Genomic DNA, 18,532 nt, shown 5'->3' with positions numbered 1-18,532 from the left:
GCTACAAAGTTACTCAGTTTTATATAGCCACAATTGAGGATTCTTCCAAAGAATGAATGCTGATGTTGTATTAGATAAAAAAAAGCTGCAAAAGCAAAAATCTTCTTTCCTCATGGATTTGTTCTGAATTCAGTGATGCCATGTAGTTGCCATGTAGGCTAACCTGGCTCTGGTGCCAACTGGTAGTGCCCGTGTTAGCATCTTGTCCACATCATGTGCTTGGGGAAATAAGAAGTGCTGCACAGGCCCAGTCAGTGCCCTGGCTGCATACACTATGGGCTATATATCTCTGCAGGAAAATACAGGAAAATAATAAGAGTATCTTGTTCAGTTCTACCTAGGTGGCAAGAAATCTGTTGTGGATTTCATGCTCAATAAAATAAAAACAGGAAAGGGCACAAGATTTCTGTGTATTGCAGTAGTGCTGCCAGCTGTCCCCTGTTTAATTAGGGCTGCCCTAGTTATATGGTGCTGTTTTAAATGTAGTCTGGCTCAAGTTAAGAAAATATTCCATATTTACTTAAAACACAATAATGTTACCAGCAAAATGTTTACAACATGGAGAATCTGGGAGGGACTGAAATAAACAAAAATCACATTTAACTTAATAATTAGAACCAAATAACATCTTACTTCTAGAACTTGGTTTGAAKAAAATCTAAACTTCTGCCTCAGACTCAGGCACTGCCCAAAATTTAAAATGAACCTTTTCTGTGAGGTTCTGCAAAGTTAATTTAACTCCTTTTCCCCTATACTCCTTATTTGCACTCCTGTTTCTTGTTTTAACCAGGTTTAAATTCTGATGATGGTGTCTCTGCTTCCCCAGTGATTTCTTGCAGTGATCCAGTATGCATGAAACCTCACTTATATCACCTTGCTGGGTTTAGGCCATATCTCCCAAGGTTAAGGAAGGCTCTAATTTTATTCTGCAAGCCTGACATGAGCTCTTTCTGTCTCATGTGACATCATAACCCTGAGTTAGCATTTTGTTTTAAAAAAGAAGACTACAGGTAAAGCATTTTCGGTCGAAGATCTTTGCCTCTAGGTCCATCACTCTATCACTCCCTTTCCTCCAGCTCTTGGTCTGACACAGTTGATCATTACACTTATGCTCAACATTGATCATTATGTTGATCATTACAGTAGCCAGGGTCATCTTTTCCTTCTCTGAAATATATGTATATTTTCTTCTAAAGCACTGTTCTATATTCAGGATTGCTGTGGTTTTCTCAGTGATTTTATTTTCTAAGCTAAAATAATGACATTCTGTATAGAGGCTGTTTGAAATTGGTAAATAATAATTTATTTTTAATATCTTCCTGATCTTATCAAATGAGAAAGAGCTACTGTGTTCTGAGAAGATCATGATTGCATGCTTTGAACACTATGTCATCTTGCTGTTTGCCCCAAATGCCAGTTGTGTTGTGGCCTTCATTACGTTTACTAAGGACACTGTTGCTAGGATTGTTCTACTGTCACAGGGCTTTGCATCCTTTGAATTTCATTCCATCTTTGACCATCCTTGAGGAAAAGGGCACCAATAAGGCTTTTCTTTTATGCCTTATATGGTTTACCTCTCTCATGATACTAACAGTAGTAGTTGTCCCTCTCAGTAGATCTGTGTTTCCTTTTGTATTCCTTCCTTTGGACTGAGGAAAAAAAATGCTTCACAGCTCCTACTTTATTTTCTTATAAATCACTTTTTGAAGTCCACTTCTTCAGTAAGGACCACAACCTCTCCTTTCCTTTAGAGGTTAGAGGTAGCAATATTTAGATTTCCATAATAATAGAATTCCATCTGTTTCTCATTCCTTGTAATATTCTACCTCATCAGAAAAGTGGGTTGTACTGATATTGGAGTAGAAACATGCCTTCTCCCTTACGTTTCTACTAGCACCTAAAACAATAGATTTCTGGTAAAAGCAGTAGCTAAAGCTAACATTTGTAGTCTTGCTATGAGTAGTGTGACTTTAAGATGTAAGGTTGTGTAGTATGGATTTATAAGAGCTGTGAACRCTGGTGATGGGCACATTTTACACAGAGACTGACCATGCTAACTTCCTACCTAGGAATATAATGGCAGGTGATAACATCAGTGCTGCTGYGGAGTGAAAAAAATGAATCCAGCATAATGAGCTTGGTATGGAACTGACAGAGCTATGTGTGTGGTATTTATGACTATAGAGTTAAAATATTTTTCTGTATTTTATAACTTTGAATCAATTTAAGAAAATGGAGTTTGGGTTGTGCAGCATATTTTATTTTATAAATATCAGTTTATATATGTGTTTGTATATATATATATTTACATATATATACATATAATGCTTTATTTTCAGATAGATCCGTGCCCTGTTCAATGTACAACAACTTACTGAAAAAAAATATTGTAATTATTCTGAACCCCTGCTATACTTAGGTAGAGTCTAAATGGTAACCAAATAGTCAAAAACAATGGATATTTTTCTCTTCCTTACTGTATATAATACAGGTCCAGTCTATCACCTGATCAACTACCACACATTTCAAAAATGAACAAAAGAAAATAAACATGAAATGAGCAAGAAATGAATAAGCTCCAGTCACATCAAAGACTTACTTTATATAGAACAATCTGATTTACTGGTTAATTTATATTACTGTTAGCGATAGCTGAAAAGAATAAAGGTTGTTGGACAGTATCCACTAGCCAACAGATACTAAGGATACAGCACATTTTGAGGAGGARTGGGTTAATGGAGATGTTTATTTACTGTTGCATTATCCTTTGAAAAATATAGCAATTATCTCTAAAAATTATCTGTTGTTTTTGTGTAAGTCAAAAGGAGATGGATATTGACCTCTGTATATTATCATAGCTGCCAGGGCAGATCTCGTTTCCTGCAATCAGTGTGCAGTTGAATCTTGAGTCAGACCCAGATTGCAGCTCGCTGTGACGGTTAGCAARAAAAAGAACAAAATATTAACTGGCTAAAATTTCTCATCTGAGTATGTGCACTGAGGAAAAAATTTACACTGAGACTGCTTTTTGTCACTCTCTTTTTTTTTTTTTTTTGTTAGAAATATTTTAACTGCTTATGTTTTTTTTCCTGTTTGGCACTACAAATACATTTGTGTAAAGTGTGGGAGACTGAATGACTCTGGAATTTTTAATAGGATTTCTTAATTTTTCCATCTTGAGCTTGACCCTACATRTAACAACTGAGAGTTACTAATGCTTTTGATTGCCTAATATTTATAAAGATTCAGTCAATGGCTTCACAGAAACATAGAAAATAGAGGGACCTTGGAAAAGAGCTAGTCCATTCCCCTGTCCGTGGCTACCACAGCCTTCAGTCTCTTAAAGGAAATTTTATAATCTTCCTGAACAATTTATTTTAGTGCCTTCAGTGCCAGGAAAGTTTTTCCAGATATTTGATTTTACATTTTGATTGCTTCAGTTCAAACCTTTTTTCCTGTTCTGTCTGTGGTGAAAAAAAAGGAGCAAAGTATTTCTTTCCTACTTGCAGAATCTTTTTATTTATCTCAGAAATGTTGTCTTGGTTTTGCTCAAATACTTAATGTAATAGAGCAGTCCAACTAGGATGGTATTAAAATCAACGCTAGAAGTTTTGACTGGTCTCAATAAATTTGGAGTACTAATGTCATGGTTCTGGGAATTGAACAGTTTCCTCAAAAATAGGGGTATACCCCAAAGTAAAATGAAGCATAAATGTAAAGGACAGTATAGAAGTGCTGCCATATGACGGTTACAAGCATTGTGGCTTCTGAGAAGAACTCATCTCTAACATTATGAATAAAGGATTATTTTGAAGAGCTTATTACTGGATACCTCATTTTTACTGCAGTTTACTTCAGTAATTAAAAAAAATAGAGCAGAAATGTTTAACTATTTCTTGCATAGTGTCTTATTTTTTATATGTTCTGTAAGTAGCGATTACAGTCTACTACTCCAGGCAGTGTCTTGATTTTGTTGGCTGCAGAAATTACCTGCAGAGTAGGTGCTGAGCCTCTGGCTTTCAAGAGCATGCTGTATAGATCATGTCACAAATGACTGACTTGCAGTCAGTCTGAATGGTCTGAATGGACATGAGCAACTACTGCAGTACTGCTGATGTATTAATCTGCTTAAAAGCAGTGCCGAGGTGGGGATTTTTGGAAGCCTAGAAGCAGAAATTACTGAATATGAGAATAGCCATATTGTGCCTGCCTAWAAACTATCTTCTAATATGTTATATTTCCAACAGTTAGTTTAAAGTATAGCAAGGGAAAGAGAAGAAGAATGGAGCCATTTTGTATTTTCCTAGAGCACTTTTCTAGGGTCCAACTCTAAGAAGCTTAAGGACTTTCGGGGCCAAAATTGGTGTCTTGTATTAATAGACTTTAGCGAACAAGGTGAGATAACTTTCTGAAGTTCCTTGCTTCTGAAGTTTCTGAACTTTCTCTCTTAGGCCCTTTGGCTAAAACATATGTCAAGTCTGGGAAAAATACAATATGTGTCAGGCTTAGCATCATGCAAAATTCCTGTCACACGTGCTAGAGTAGTCTGTTTTCTTATATTGGGTCCTTGTGTTACAGACAATTTTCAGCAATGGTAATGTTATGTGATCTTCCACATGATGCTTTTCATATGGTATTTTCTCACATGTGAAGTTCAGTACATAGTACTTGGTGCTAGAAACCTTATGCTGCATTCCATTTCAAGTAAAATGAGAATAAAAACCCTTAGTGTTAGAACTCTAGCAAGATATCCTGGACAAACATTGCAAGGCTGAGGGGAAGAGGATCACACTATTGCCACAGGTGAATTAAAAAGTCAGTAGCTATCTCCTCTGTGTAGAATTTGCTGCACATTCCACAGCCCTGCACATAGTCTGAGTCACGTTTGCTGTGACTAAAAGAAGAAAATGGTTTAGACAGAGCAGCCAGAAGACTGAGGCACCCATCTTTGCCTCTGGAACTGCTGAGGCATTCATGTAGAGCTTGGTGATGGCTTTCAGTATGAAAATAGGCTAAACCCTGCTGCAACTTTCTGTACCAAAGCACTTCCACTGCCCTGTCACTGCACCTTCTCACTGTACCTCCCAATTACTGCAAAAATGTAATAATTATGTCTATCAGCAAGCCTTTTCTCTCACACCTTATCATTTATCTATGAGCACTTAACAAACAATCAGTTAAATAAGTAAATGAATTAAGTCTTATCTGTCCCTGTCAAGCAAAGACTACACTGCTCATTTAGTAGGATAAGCAGGGCTGTATCTCTTCTCTTAAAGCTGGAATCTATTTAGCAAAGTGTAATCCATATTTAAGTGGACATAAACTTTATGCTGCATCAATAGCAGTCAATAAGTCAAATCATCTGACCACAAGGAATAGACAGACTAACCCTTCTTTAATAAGATTTCAGATATCTCTATTGTATTTCATCACTGAAATAAGATCCAGTGAAAGACCAACATTGACCATGAACTAGCTACTGGTTGAGGAAAGCAATCAAGATCATAAAGAATGTGATAACATCATCTCTGTTCCATTCCTGAAAAGCAAAAGCRGAAGCATAACACATTTTAAGTAATTTGTAGTATTTCTTTTGCATGGTGGTTGTTATAAAAGCAAAGCTATAATCAGAATGCATCTTTAGCTTTTAAAGCTATATTTACGTGTTTGATATTAAGTATATGGGCAGTTTCAGAGCAGCTGATGGTAATAAAAGCACAATACAATCAATAGATCTATGAATCACATTCTATATGGAATCAAAAATATGAGTTGTTTGTTTGTGGCAGTAATGACAGTATAATGCAGTCATCAACCATGCAARCTGCCTCAGTGAACCATTTATGAATCTTGTTTGAGGTGTATCTACAATCAAAAAAAGAGAAGATTTAATAGAAAATTCCCTTCAAAGACTGGACAAGAAATATGTTGCAAATATATAGTAGGGTAAGAATAAGCTGAAAACTATATTTTTCAAAAAKATCAAATAATTTTATAGAGAATTTATAGAGATGAGGAAAAAGAAACTTTACTTTTTAGTCCAAAATTTAAAATGCATCACATAAGCACCTCTGCTATGACTTATTTATTTTATTTATTTTTGTGGACTGCCATATTTCTTCCCACTCACTGAATTAGCACACTGCACTGAATAAGGCAAACTTCTGAATATTGTATACTGGATGGAATCTGTTTTTTTTTTTTACAGCTAAAAAAAAAAAAAAAAAAAAAAAAAAAAAAAAAAAAAAAGTGGAATTTCAGGTCTAGACCTTCATTTTGCCTTTTCCCGGGCAAAGCTTCTAACAGATGAAAGGGTTAAAGAAGTTAATTTAGCAAAAAGTTCAACACAATTAGATCCATCATCATCCAAAAAAAAGTTTATCATTATAAAGAACAATCCAGTGAATAATTTAGATGGCAAATCCAATTCTGGATCTTAGATGAATGGCTATGTTGAACTTTCAAGTGTATAAGGAACCTGCAATATCTTGATCTGTCATTTATTACTTTATCTTGAGATAAATACCGATTTTGAGTTTTCATGTATAAGCTCTGTTTTATTTTTCTTTCTGCAATCTACTATCTAAACAGTATCAGTGCTCTACATATTTAACACAGAAGAGCACTGACTGCTCCATGTGCTTTTCTTTACGTATCTTGATGCTTGTCTCCTTGTATTTGGGTGATGGAAAGATCCAGCATGTATTTCTTACATCGTCACCAGCATATCCACTTATTCAATTGCATGAGTTAGCCTTTACCATTAGTGACACCAGTGTATACAGTTTTGTTAAAGGTTCTGGTGAGGAATTTCAGGAGTCCAAATTCTCCCCATTTGTTCTGCAGCAAGCTGGAGTGCAGCAACATAAATATGCTCCTTAATCAATTAGTTGAGACACCATCCAAGTTCTGCTAATTTTCCTTTGACGCTCACATGTTCTCTATCTRTTGTTGAGGTGGGCAGAGGGCATGCTACATTTTTTTTGTTCTGAGATGAGTGAATGTGAGGATGTCAATCAGGTATCTGTGATTCACTGTGCATCATTAGAAATTGGCAGTTCCAAGTGGTTAATACCAAAATCTATTCCCCAAAATTTCCCAGTTAGTTAAAAAATGAGGTTCAAATATTCTTGGTGAGAAAATTCAGCTAGAAATAATAACATGGTAGGTCAGCTCCCTTTTTTTTTTTGTATTCAATGTCATGCTTATAAGGCAGTAGGGAAAGGACATTTTTCTACGTATATTTATCTATTATTGGGAGTTGCCCTTAAATTATTTCAGACAATGAGTTTTTATTGAAAATGCTACCAGTAATCATACCTGACTTTTTCAGCATCTACCAGTAATCATACCTGACTTTTTCAGCATCTAACATGTATTTATGTATTAAGTTTTACTTCTCCAATGTAGTAAGAAACTCTCCCCCAAAATCTAACTTAAGTAAATAATGACACTTGATACTTCCAAGTGTGCGATGTCATCCTGCATTAGTTTCAAGATCACTTCTTGCAGTAGTTATGATTGATTGTGTGAATATAGACAACTAGTTTCAGAAGAGGCCTGAAATAAAAATCTGTGATCACACACTGCTATCTTTGTATTACTAAAGCTTACTAACCTTTAGTGAACTTTATAACCTGAAAGCTCTTGAACCAAGTCTTATATAAAATGCAACTATTTTTCTTTATCTAAAGTTTACTCAAAAATGTGAGTACATGTTCTTCTTCCTAAAGCCCTTCATTCTTTCATCAAGTGTGCTTGTTTTAAATTCATTGTTTTTTCCACTGTATAAACTAGGTGAACCTGACTACTTTTGGGAAGAATCTAAAGCATTTGGTTGTTATTAGAGTGGAGATAGCTGACTCACACATGCAAAAAATTAAAGAAACTTTACAAATGTTCAAGTGATTTTTGTTTTGGGGCTATGCAGCACCAAACCACATCCTGCAGAACGACAGATCTTTTGCCTTTTAGTTTTTGCTGTGCAGTATTTCAGGTTAATAAAAAACAAGAAGAGTAATCTCTATTCCCGGCATTTTATTATTTTTATTTAAATATAACATACTATACATTGTTGTTCRGTGATTTTTATTTCCCTTTTCTTTTTAAATCCCTCCCCCTGTTTTCCTTTTGCTCAGGAGTCTCTTCTGTTGAGGGTGACATAAAACAGAGCTTATGGTTTAGATCTGGATAGACTCTCTGTAGTTCACTCCCACCACAGTGGGTGTTAAACTATGTCTCTCCATCGTGCAGAAATTATCAGCTTCTTCAAAGACTTTTAATTTGGTCAGTTCACAGAAACCACTGTTGTGTTGCAAATGGCTCCTCATACTTTCCATTTTCAGATGCTGAGCAGCACAGTGTTTTCAGTCCTCAAACTGATTCAATCATGTTTATGTATAATCACTCCCTTAACCAGGTAATCTGGGTAGTTCTGTCAAACGAGAACAGGATTCCTTTGTATCCTAAGTGTTCTTAAAGTGGTTATCCAATACTACGTTTGCCCAAGCAAACATCAGATGTTCACTGTGGGTGGTCCACTATGTCTTGTCATTTTTAATTATTGATTACAAAATTTAAACAAGAGAAATTCCCTTTTAATATGGTAGTTAAGTTTTGCTAATTATCTGCAATTTCACTTACAATCTGAAATTCTTACTTCCCTTTTTTGAAAAATCTCATTTGCTAAGAAGCAAGCTGGAGATAAACTCCAGGAAATACAATGTTAGCTGTGAACTGAAACGTTGTGTCTCACATAACCTTCTGGTTTTAAAACAGTTGACTTTATTAGAGGACAGGAAATGTAATCTTACCATACTATGTTTTATGGGAAAGTTATTTTTTTTGCCTTTTTTTAATAGCTAATATTTAAATAACAGATTAAGATTGAAGTGCTGGTTAAACATTGACTTAAATAAGTTATAGAAGATCYCAACAACACCAGCCTTTAAAGAGGTTAAACATTCTCAATAAGAAACATTAAGCAAGGCTCTCCTTTGTACCAAAATACAGTTTCGAAACAATAAAAATAAAATCAACTTTCTCACAACAAGAAAATATCGAAGATAAAACTGCAGCATCAATATAATCTCATAGTTATCACTTAAAGTATTTAGAACAAAATAATATTATACTACTTTTTTTTTTTACTACAGACACTGCAAAGGCTTATTTATTTATTTAGTGAAATACAATGTGAAGACAGTGGTACAAATTGGTTGATGTACTGTTTTCTATTTACCTGCTCTAACAAAATGAATCTCAATATGGTTACACTGATGAGCTATCCAGAGCTCTCTAAAGTTACAGAGCAAAGCAAGACATAAAACAAACCTTATGTACCTTTAATTGAACAGACTTCATATTATGCTTAACTTTATTATACTGCACTKGCTCAAGTTAAGCCATGGGACTAGTAACACTTCATAACAATGTGCTGGATATTATGTATTTTGAGCCTTCAGTTACTATGATGGATATGAAAGGCATGCTAAGGCTGGCYACCAGCATGGCTTTTTCGTTGGCTCTCATATATAATATATATGTAACTAATAATCTCYGATAAATGCATGAGAATGATTTTGGATCCTATCCCTCAGTCCTTATTTAGTATTGCTCCCACTACCAGCTGGTGACTCTGTAAGCTGGTAACAAGGACAAATGAGTGTATTAACTGACTAAGGAATACAGGATTGTGCTGCCTTCTCGCTCACCCTTCATAGGCCAATTTTTACACTTGGGCATTATATCCTGCATAACTCTAACATCTGTGATTTCAGTGGCTTTTAATAGGCACATCTAGGTTCCAGCCCAATCCTTGCTGCAAAATCTTTCATTGTAGTGGATTAGATCTTAGTTCCAAACTGAAATCAAAGGCAGGTGGATATACACTCAAATGCACTGATACCAAAGTACAGATGTGATCCCTTCTCTCAATTTTGAAACAGCAGAAAGGCCTTTTGAACGAAGTATTTCTTGAAGTTTTTCTGGAGTGCTGAAACTCTCTCCAACATAGAGATACCCAGTACCATAAATCCAAGCACTGCTTGTTTGGTCTTTTTGCTTAAGTGTAAGACAGTTTAGGAAAAAAAATGGATTACACACGTTAAATTCTGCCTTTAAAGCCTTGTCCATTACCTGTTCTCAGAGTACTTATGAGGTTTTGACATTTTGATATTTATCCACCTCTTGTGTGTACTGAGAAAAAGGGAAAATAACGAAGCAAATGAGGAAAACATTTCAAACAAAAAGATATTTAACATCCTATTAAATAAATAACTTAGAGAGAAATAAAAAGGAATGAAGTTAGAATATACAAGCAAACCATACTATTCGTTTTGTTAGAACAGTTTTATACTACTTTGCTTATATTCCTTAATCCTATCCATTCGTCCACACAAGGCTCCTCCATAAATGTTTTAATTTGTGCATATGATCCAAGTGCTTCCAGTAAATGCTTGCGTGTCTAACTGTTCATTGGATCGTTAGGCTTGAATGAGCAATTAAGGTCTTTGATATGAGTTAGTAATCCATAAATAACTTTCCCCCCAACGATCATTCAACAGATTGTCTCTCGTCCCTTAAGTTCTATCGTAGAGATAAAAAAAAAATTGTTCACACCGGCAATTGCTTCTCTCCCGTTTGATCCAGCTTGTATCTTGATGTGTGACACTAAACTAATTAAAAGTATTTCATGTGCCAGCAGTGAGTCCAAAACCTTCAAAGGCTTCCCCTGCTCTCTTCTCGAACAAGCAGATGTCCGCACTATTTCTTTTCATTACTTCTCCAAGCGGATTTCCAAATATTGTTGAAAAAGAGCCTTTGGTTCAACTGCATCGAAAACAGTTCCTTCATCTATGACATTACGACCATTGGAAGAAAGTGAGCTGAAGTGTTTTTCCTTCTTGTTTTCTGTCCTCTCTTTGTGGCTCCCCGTCCATTCAAAGCTACAAACATTTGCCTTCCATTGTGCTTCCAATTTAAGGATGCATACGTGTTATAGCCATTTTCTTCTATTCGTTCCTTCAGTTTGCAATCACTGTTAAACTCCTTCTGTTAAAAGAAAGAAATAAATACACGAATTWAGAATAAAAATAATGCTTCAGAGTTGCAATGTACTGAAGTTAAATAGCTTCTAAAAAGTTTGGACATGTTTTAATTAAGACATCTTTTTAAGATTACAATGTATTTACAGAAATATTTAACTGTGTAGCATTTAAAGGAACACCAGATAGTCTGCAGAAATTTAAATAATAAAGATATAATCAATTATACAATATTTAATTGAATAATAGAATGATAATTCACTGTCACTTGAAATGAAACTGCCCTGAATTGGAATATGGCAGCAATACTAAAATAAACTCCAAGTCATAAAGTCAAAGTAGCAATCTTGGAATCATTCATCACATTTCAGCTCTAGCAAATACAAACCTTGAATATCTTGAATGAGATTATTAATACCACATGTTAAATAAATGGGCRTAGCACAGGCCTACTTCTTATTTAAAGTGAGATCCTTTACACCACTGTGGCTGTGAGAAAGGGCCTTCTGAATTGCTGCAAATCACTGCTGTGCTCCTTTTACTGCGGTTACCAGGCCTGTGTACTTTGATCAGGAGGGGTCTAGAGGGCCTTGGCCAAGCAGAGGAATCRTATATGGCTCTTTGTCTTCCTTAGAAAATCTTCACTCTAATCTTATAAGCAAGTATATTTTTGGCACCAACAGTTAAGGTTTTCTATCTTTTCATGAGAATCAGTTTTAAATTTGCTATGAAGGATATAAAATACAAGCATGTAGGAAGCATATGGGAGAGACTTTCTTTTTCTGTAATGTTAAATATGCTTACATAGATCTGCCTCTCTATAATGAAGACAAGAATACTTATTTTCACAAGTAATTCCTATATATGAAAGAAGCAGTTTGATTAAGCTACTTATATTTCATTTAGAAAGCTTTTGAAGTAGAACATTTTCAATAATTTAAATGACTACCAAAATTAGCATTTCTGCACAGCTCACAAACAAAAGCGTGGCAGAATCTTTACATAACATCTTGTGGTGTCATCTACCTACATACTTGTAGTATTTAAAAGGTACCTACCACGAAGACAATAGAAGTGTGTGTCTAAATGCTGAAACATGTTTTATGCTGCAGATAAGAAATTCAGGAGCATTTTATCTTTGATGATGGTCTAAGTCTTTAGATATTCAGATAATAAGGATAATAGTATCCATATTAATAATATGAATATTGTTCAGTTGACTGGCATTGTTTTAAAGTGGAATATGGAGGACAGTAAAAAACTTACAAATATATCTCCACTGCCTATTCATTTAAATTAGAATTTTTAAACTAATTAATATTCAGTACTTTGGTASAGTAAGAATTTTCAGGTCAATAAGTAATGTCTTACTGAGTTTCTGTTATGACCACAGAACACACATTTTCTTAACAGGATTGCACATGCCATCCAAGATTAATTTTACTTGCACCATTCTCCTTAGTTTTGGAATTAGTAATCAGTTGAAAATGGAATTTGGGGAAAAACATTGTGAGGAGAAGATGCTCTCCAAAATGACTCTTAATACTTCTTGCATTCATAAAGCCACATATAGGTCATTTAACTTCACTTGTTCTAATATGCTACCTTCTATACCAAGGTATTAAGAAGGCGGGTGACCATCCAAATTCTCAAGCAGAGAAATTTCTCTTATCTGCTAACACTTGAAGAAATCTAATAGTGAGTCTTCCTTGCTAACCAAAGTCAGTCAAATGGCAATATGTTTGATAAACATAGAGATATTATTACTTGACTTGTTTTCCCAGATGCAGAATTGTACTGGAATCCACTTTTATCTTTATTCTTAAAAGATACAGAGAGAACAGATGATGTTGTGATGTGGTTAAGAAATCTCATTGGCAGAGGTCATTAGTCCAGGACTGCTTTGCTCATTTCAAATAAATTTCAGTATAATCCAGCATGAGTGTGTATTATGCACATGCTTAGGAGTGTTTTTAAAGTTTTTATTGGTTCTGCTTTTCATATCCATCTGCAAGCTAACACACTGTGGCAATATGAGTCTAACTGCAAGTCTTGGGAGTATGGAGAAAATAATAACAGGTGTATTCTCAAAATCTCTGAAGTATTATGGAATAGGATCTGATAAGTCATTTTGCTGTGATTTTATGATGTGAATATTGAAAAATTATCTCAGCTGGAATTAAAAAAAGAGTCTCCACATTCGAATCTACCTGTCAACACTATTCTAATACATTGTGAATTACTGGATCTTATGACAGCAGTTTCCACCTATTGTACATGAAAGCTGCCTTGCCTTCTTTTGTGTAGGTGTAGGGTTGGGATGAACTTCCATGACACCATAGGCATAGTCAGTGAATGGAGCTTAATGGTAGCTGGTAGTACTTTCACAGTGAGTCAATATACCCTTATCTCTCTCAGTGATGCAGGATGGAGCACTGATTATCCTGTTCTCTCATCCAGTGTTTAGAAATTAAAATCCACACTTATAAGGAAATTCAGAAGGACCATTCTGTTCCACTCTTTCCTTCCCCAGTGCCATTCCTTAGTATGACTCAGGTGTTTAGAAGGTTAGAAGTAACCTCATGARTGACAAATGACTACAGACAGTACAGATGAAGGAAAAAAATGATATAGTTTRTATGAGCTGAACCAACCCAGTATAAATGCTTCCTTGAAAAAAAAAGYGGGGGGGGACCAAATTATTTCAACCCACTCTAGTCTCAGTGGATTCAGTCTCAGTGGTGGGTCTAGTAGCCTCAGACTGGCATTGCTTCATCAGTGTCAGATTCACAGATTCACAGAATATTTAAGGTTGGAAGGGACCTCTACAGATCATCTAGTCCAACCTTCCTGCTCAAGCAGGCACACCTASAGCATGTGGCACAGGGTGGCATCCAGGCGGGTTTTGAAGACCTCCAGAGTAGGAGACTCCACAACCTCCCTGGGCAGCCTGTTCCACTGCTCTGTYACCCTAACASTAAAGAAGTTGCTCCTCACCTGGAGACGGAACTTCTTRTGCTYCAGCTTGTGGCCATTACCCCTCGTCCTATCGCTGGCCACCAGTGAGAACAGCYTGTCCCCTTCCTCCCTGCATTCTCCCTTCCTGAACTTATACATATTAATCATATCCCCTCTGAGCCGTCTCTTCTCCAGAGAAAACAGGCCCAGCYCACTCAGCCTCTCTTCATACGAGAGATGTTCCATTCCCTTAATCATCCTGGTTGCCCTTCTCTGGACCCTCTCCAGAAGCTCCACGTCCCTCCTATACTGGGGTGCCCAGAACTGAACACAGTACTCCAGCATAGGTAGGTTCAGCATAGGTAGGTTCAGCTGCACTGCCTGAAATTAAACCCAGTGTCAATACCTAGCCTTGAAGTGTGTCCATTAAGACCTCTGTGTGTTTTGAACACTGAGTAATCTGAAGATTAGCTCATACTTTTTGTAGATCACTTGAATAAGTTTAGATTTCTATGGGTTCAAATTCACTGGAACAGGCAGAAATTGCAAAATTATAAATCAAACCAGATGTAATACCAGACCAATCTGGTGTCCATGCCATTTTATGCAGGCATTTCTGTAATACAGAGTTTGGTAGTCTGATTTGTTGGATTGTGTTCCTTGCCACTAAAAATACTTGGATGGCTACTGTTTTTTACTAAACACTTGAACATATGCAGTATATATGGATAGTTTTCAAATGATCCCAAATTCTGCTCAACTGTAAGTTTATAATCCTTCTAATATAAAATTCTGTTTTCCTGTAYTCCCTGTAATCCTATATATTAATTAATATAGTTAATTTAAAGCAGGCTATTCTGTGGCAATCTCTGTGCCCTGAATTTGAGGATTTGGTGTGTCTACTCCATCAGCTAAAATTTCTAAGTTTTGAGATACTCCTCATCCTTTCCACATTATTGATAAATGCGATGGATAACTAGCTCTAAAGATTACATTTTGAAGGACTTTCCACTCGGCTGCTACTTAATAGGAGACCTGTCTGGAACAGTCATCATGATAAATACCAGCAGCTGCCTTCCTATGATAAGAGCCTAGCAAGCAATGGGGAGTTTGTATAGAAGGGAGTTGTTGGTTTATTAGAGGGTGAAATGTTGATGAACAGCTAATTTCAGCTCTAATCAGTAGTAATGCATAGATAAAGGTGCTTTTGAGGAGGTAAGAGAGGGAGCTGTGCTGACTACACCATTTTGAACAATTTTGAAGGCTAAAAAAGAAATACTTACAGAACCATAGACTTTTCCTTTTTTGTTCATGGCTAAATAATAGTTGCTTTTAATGGACTTAACTGCCACAACTCCAATTTCCACAGATGTTATCTCCAATATGCCTAAAAAATAAAAATTGAGATATTTAATCACTTCATTAAAGGATTTTTTTCACCACAGAAAAAGAGCAATAAACCTGAAAAATACTAAACTTCTAATAAACTGACCAACAAACTTTAGCAACATTCTTCTACAAAACATTGCAAAAATATATACAAACATTGTTTCAATTAACATGTTTCCCTTGCTAACCCAGCATTATAAATCCCATAAATACTGAAACAGCTCCATTTTTCTTAGCATAGATTTTACTAAAATTTATCAGAAGAGACATCTGAACCACAGCATTAAATTAAATCTATAGCATATGTCAATAGAATGTTAGATATACCCTAGTCTTCAAAACTAGTGGTAAACTATTTACTCCTTGTAAGACATTTAGATAAACTAAATCTCTTGGCTGCGTTGTGCTGATAAATTCATTTTTGGCAAGTGTGTTGACATTTTGGGATATAGTAAGACTAACCCTAACGGCCACATTATCTTTGTTTTTCAGATATCAGAAACATTTTGCTCTGTTTGTAATAAATATGATTAAGGGTTTTTTTTTTTTTTTCTTTAAAACAAACTATTTCTGGGATACTGGATGGCTTAAGGGGCCAGTAACAGGAGACAGAGCTTTTCATGTCTGTATTTTGAGTCCAAATGTATACTGCTCTGGGAGCAGTAGAAGTCATGACAACTTACATAATGACTTTAGAGATTCATTTTCAGTTATTAGTGCCRTAACTGGATGGCTGTGTTGTTTGGGCAGCATGTTTTAATCTAGGATAAATATAGCTCCAAAGAAACAATTTCTAAAACACTTTATAAGYGTATATAAGATGCCTGGCTCTAAATTTTCTCCTGATATTAAAGCTGTGGTACTGAGAACAATAGACCATCTAACTCCTGGATGAGATTACAGGAGAGGTAGAAATTTTGGAGAAAAAACCCTGGACCAGGTCAACAGAAAATATGAGGAACAGATCAGCTGGAAAGGTGGTAAGTTGCCAACAACTTTAAAAAAAGAAAAAAAAAWAATTTCCATCCAAAAATGTSCTGTGCCTTTTGCCTTCCTTGATATTTTACAGGAGCATTCAATCATGTCCTAAAATATCTGTGCCCAAAATCAAGCACAATTAAGTGGAATGCCTTAAGTTAAGTGGATTTCAACTATTGGACGGTGAGAATATAGTATAAGCACTATCAGAATACCCCCTTCTTTTTGTGTGGCTGAAAGTCTTCTTTCCCTTTCAGTCAATTCCTTCTATGTTCAATTAATTGCTATACTCTGAACCATGAGACTATTTAAGCTAGTCTAGGTCCATTTTGAGTGCAGCTGAAGCAGAATAGTGCTTAAACATGGAACTGTTGCTGAATCAGCCCCTTTTAAATGCTTTGTTCTTGAATGATCTTGTTATATTGCTTTTCAATACAATACTAAAGTCTGTGTAACAAAAGTGTTTGTATAATCCATGAAAATATGGCAGGTTTATTTTTACATACTGTGATCACTATCTTACACTCCATTACAGTCCTTAAGGGGTTGGCTGARAAGAAGTAATGAGGAGAAAGATCAGTGCATTTAGTGTATTTAGTGATCGGTATATTTGGAATTGTAGCTGAAAATGTTACATAACTTTCAGAGAGAAGTACGCAAATCTTAACTTCTGCAGTCTTTTGGAGAAAAGGGCAATTTCAACTGATATTTTTATTTCAAATAAATGTAATGTATTATCTCTTGGGTGCAAGGGATCTAATTTTGTACTTATTTACCCTGTTTTTATTTATAACCCCCAGAGACTTTTATGTAGTTACGTGCTTGTTACAAGCACCGGTCTAGCTTTTGCCTGGATTGCAAATTATTCAGCTTTACTTATAGATTTTGCTCTCAAGAACATTCACTCATGAGTTTGACAGAACTCTGTTGAAGCTTAATGGAAACCTTTTTACAGGTGTCAGTGGTGCAGGCAAAAATTCCAGCATTTAGAACGAGGGATCCATTTGACATGGATCTACAAAGAGAAGTCATAATGTCTTTCCAGAACTTTAGACCAGACTGTATTCAAATGATTTGATGTAAGGGTGAAAATACATTTCCCATACTCCTGTGTCATTAAATTTGCCCCAAAAAATATCAAGAAAAGAAATTGAGGCCTTCATTGTAAAGCTCAAAACTGTAAATAGTGTTTTCACTCTCTAATGTAACTGACTTCTTTGAAGGTAAAAAAAAAAMCGCTCTATTTACCTAAGGATTTTGTAGTAAAGCCATGAGCCAGGACTGGATTTCCTAGTGCAATAAGAATAATAGATAATTTCTACAGACTCTGAGGATAATACTCTGTAAATTAGTTACATATTCTTCAAGTGCTGTAGGTTTGAAGATAAAGCCTTATACATAATCACAATCTGAAAGGATGCCAGGATATCATCAAGTCTACTCCACTGCAAGCAGTTAGAGTAACTATTCTTGACAGATAGTTGTTTCAAATATTGAGATTCTACAACCTCCCAGGTTTGTTATCTTTTGTTATMTTTGATAAATTGTGCCCACTTGCTTTTTTCTGAAGAACAACACAAAAAAGATTTGTCCAGCTTTGACCCTTTCAGCATCACCATTTACTTTCCTTCTTTGAGTACTGGACCACTTTGTCCACTCTTCAGTTTACATTAATGTACTCGTAAAATAATTTCTTTATTTCCTTGTATGTGATTTTATGCCATGACTTGAGCTCTGGTATTTTAATAGCTTAAGATTTATCAATACAACAAAATGTATAAGGAAAATAATTTCCATGTAATAACTGGATTTGCAATTAGACTTGATAATGAGTAATACAAAAAAATAATATTCTGCAGTGGGGAAAATCTCATTAGTAGTTGCTCTCTTCTACTCCAACGGCTTTCAGAAATTTGAAAAGAATTATAAAATAATAATTTTTATTGCTTCAAAACAGATAGTATACTTATAGTCATATCTCCGTAAACTTCAAAAATTACAACTAATCCCCTTCGACCACATCCACTGTATAAGCATGGTTTTCAAAACCCAAACAGTTTCCAAATCATTATAATTAGAAATATTTTAAATATCAGCCTGTTATGTGCCCTGTAGTCATGCATGTATTCTCTTTACAGGTAAGAAAGGCTAAAAACATATTY

At 35.4% G+C, this 18,532-nt stretch overlaps 1 protein-coding gene across 1 annotated transcript in view; it reads right to left on the bottom strand.

Moving 5' to 3' along the window:
- Window positions 1–10,371: 10,371 nt before the first annotated feature.
- The window catches only part of FGF10 (fibroblast growth factor 10), a 53,883-nt gene continuing 45,722 nt past the window's right edge, over window positions 10,372–18,532 (bottom strand). The window contains exons 2-3 of the mRNA XM_026038661.1: window positions 15,287–15,390; window positions 10,372–11,052 (exon numbers count right to left, since the gene is read on the bottom strand). Of these exons, the coding sequence (XP_025894446.1) occupies window positions 10,855–11,052; window positions 15,287–15,390 (302 nt within the window). The 3' untranslated portion in view covers window positions 10,372–10,854. The remainder of the gene's footprint in view (window positions 11,053–15,286; window positions 15,391–18,532) is intronic.

The sequence above is a fragment of the Nothoprocta perdicaria genome, unplaced genomic scaffold, assembly GCF_003342845.1.
Source record: "Nothoprocta perdicaria isolate Ctin4 unplaced genomic scaffold, notPer1 scaffold_1, whole genome shotgun sequence".
NCBI classification, from domain to species: domain Eukaryota; kingdom Metazoa; phylum Chordata; class Aves; order Tinamiformes; family Tinamidae; genus Nothoprocta; species Nothoprocta perdicaria.
Note: the sequence above shows the minus strand (reverse complement) of the source record. Positions and strands in the feature narration are given on the sequence as shown.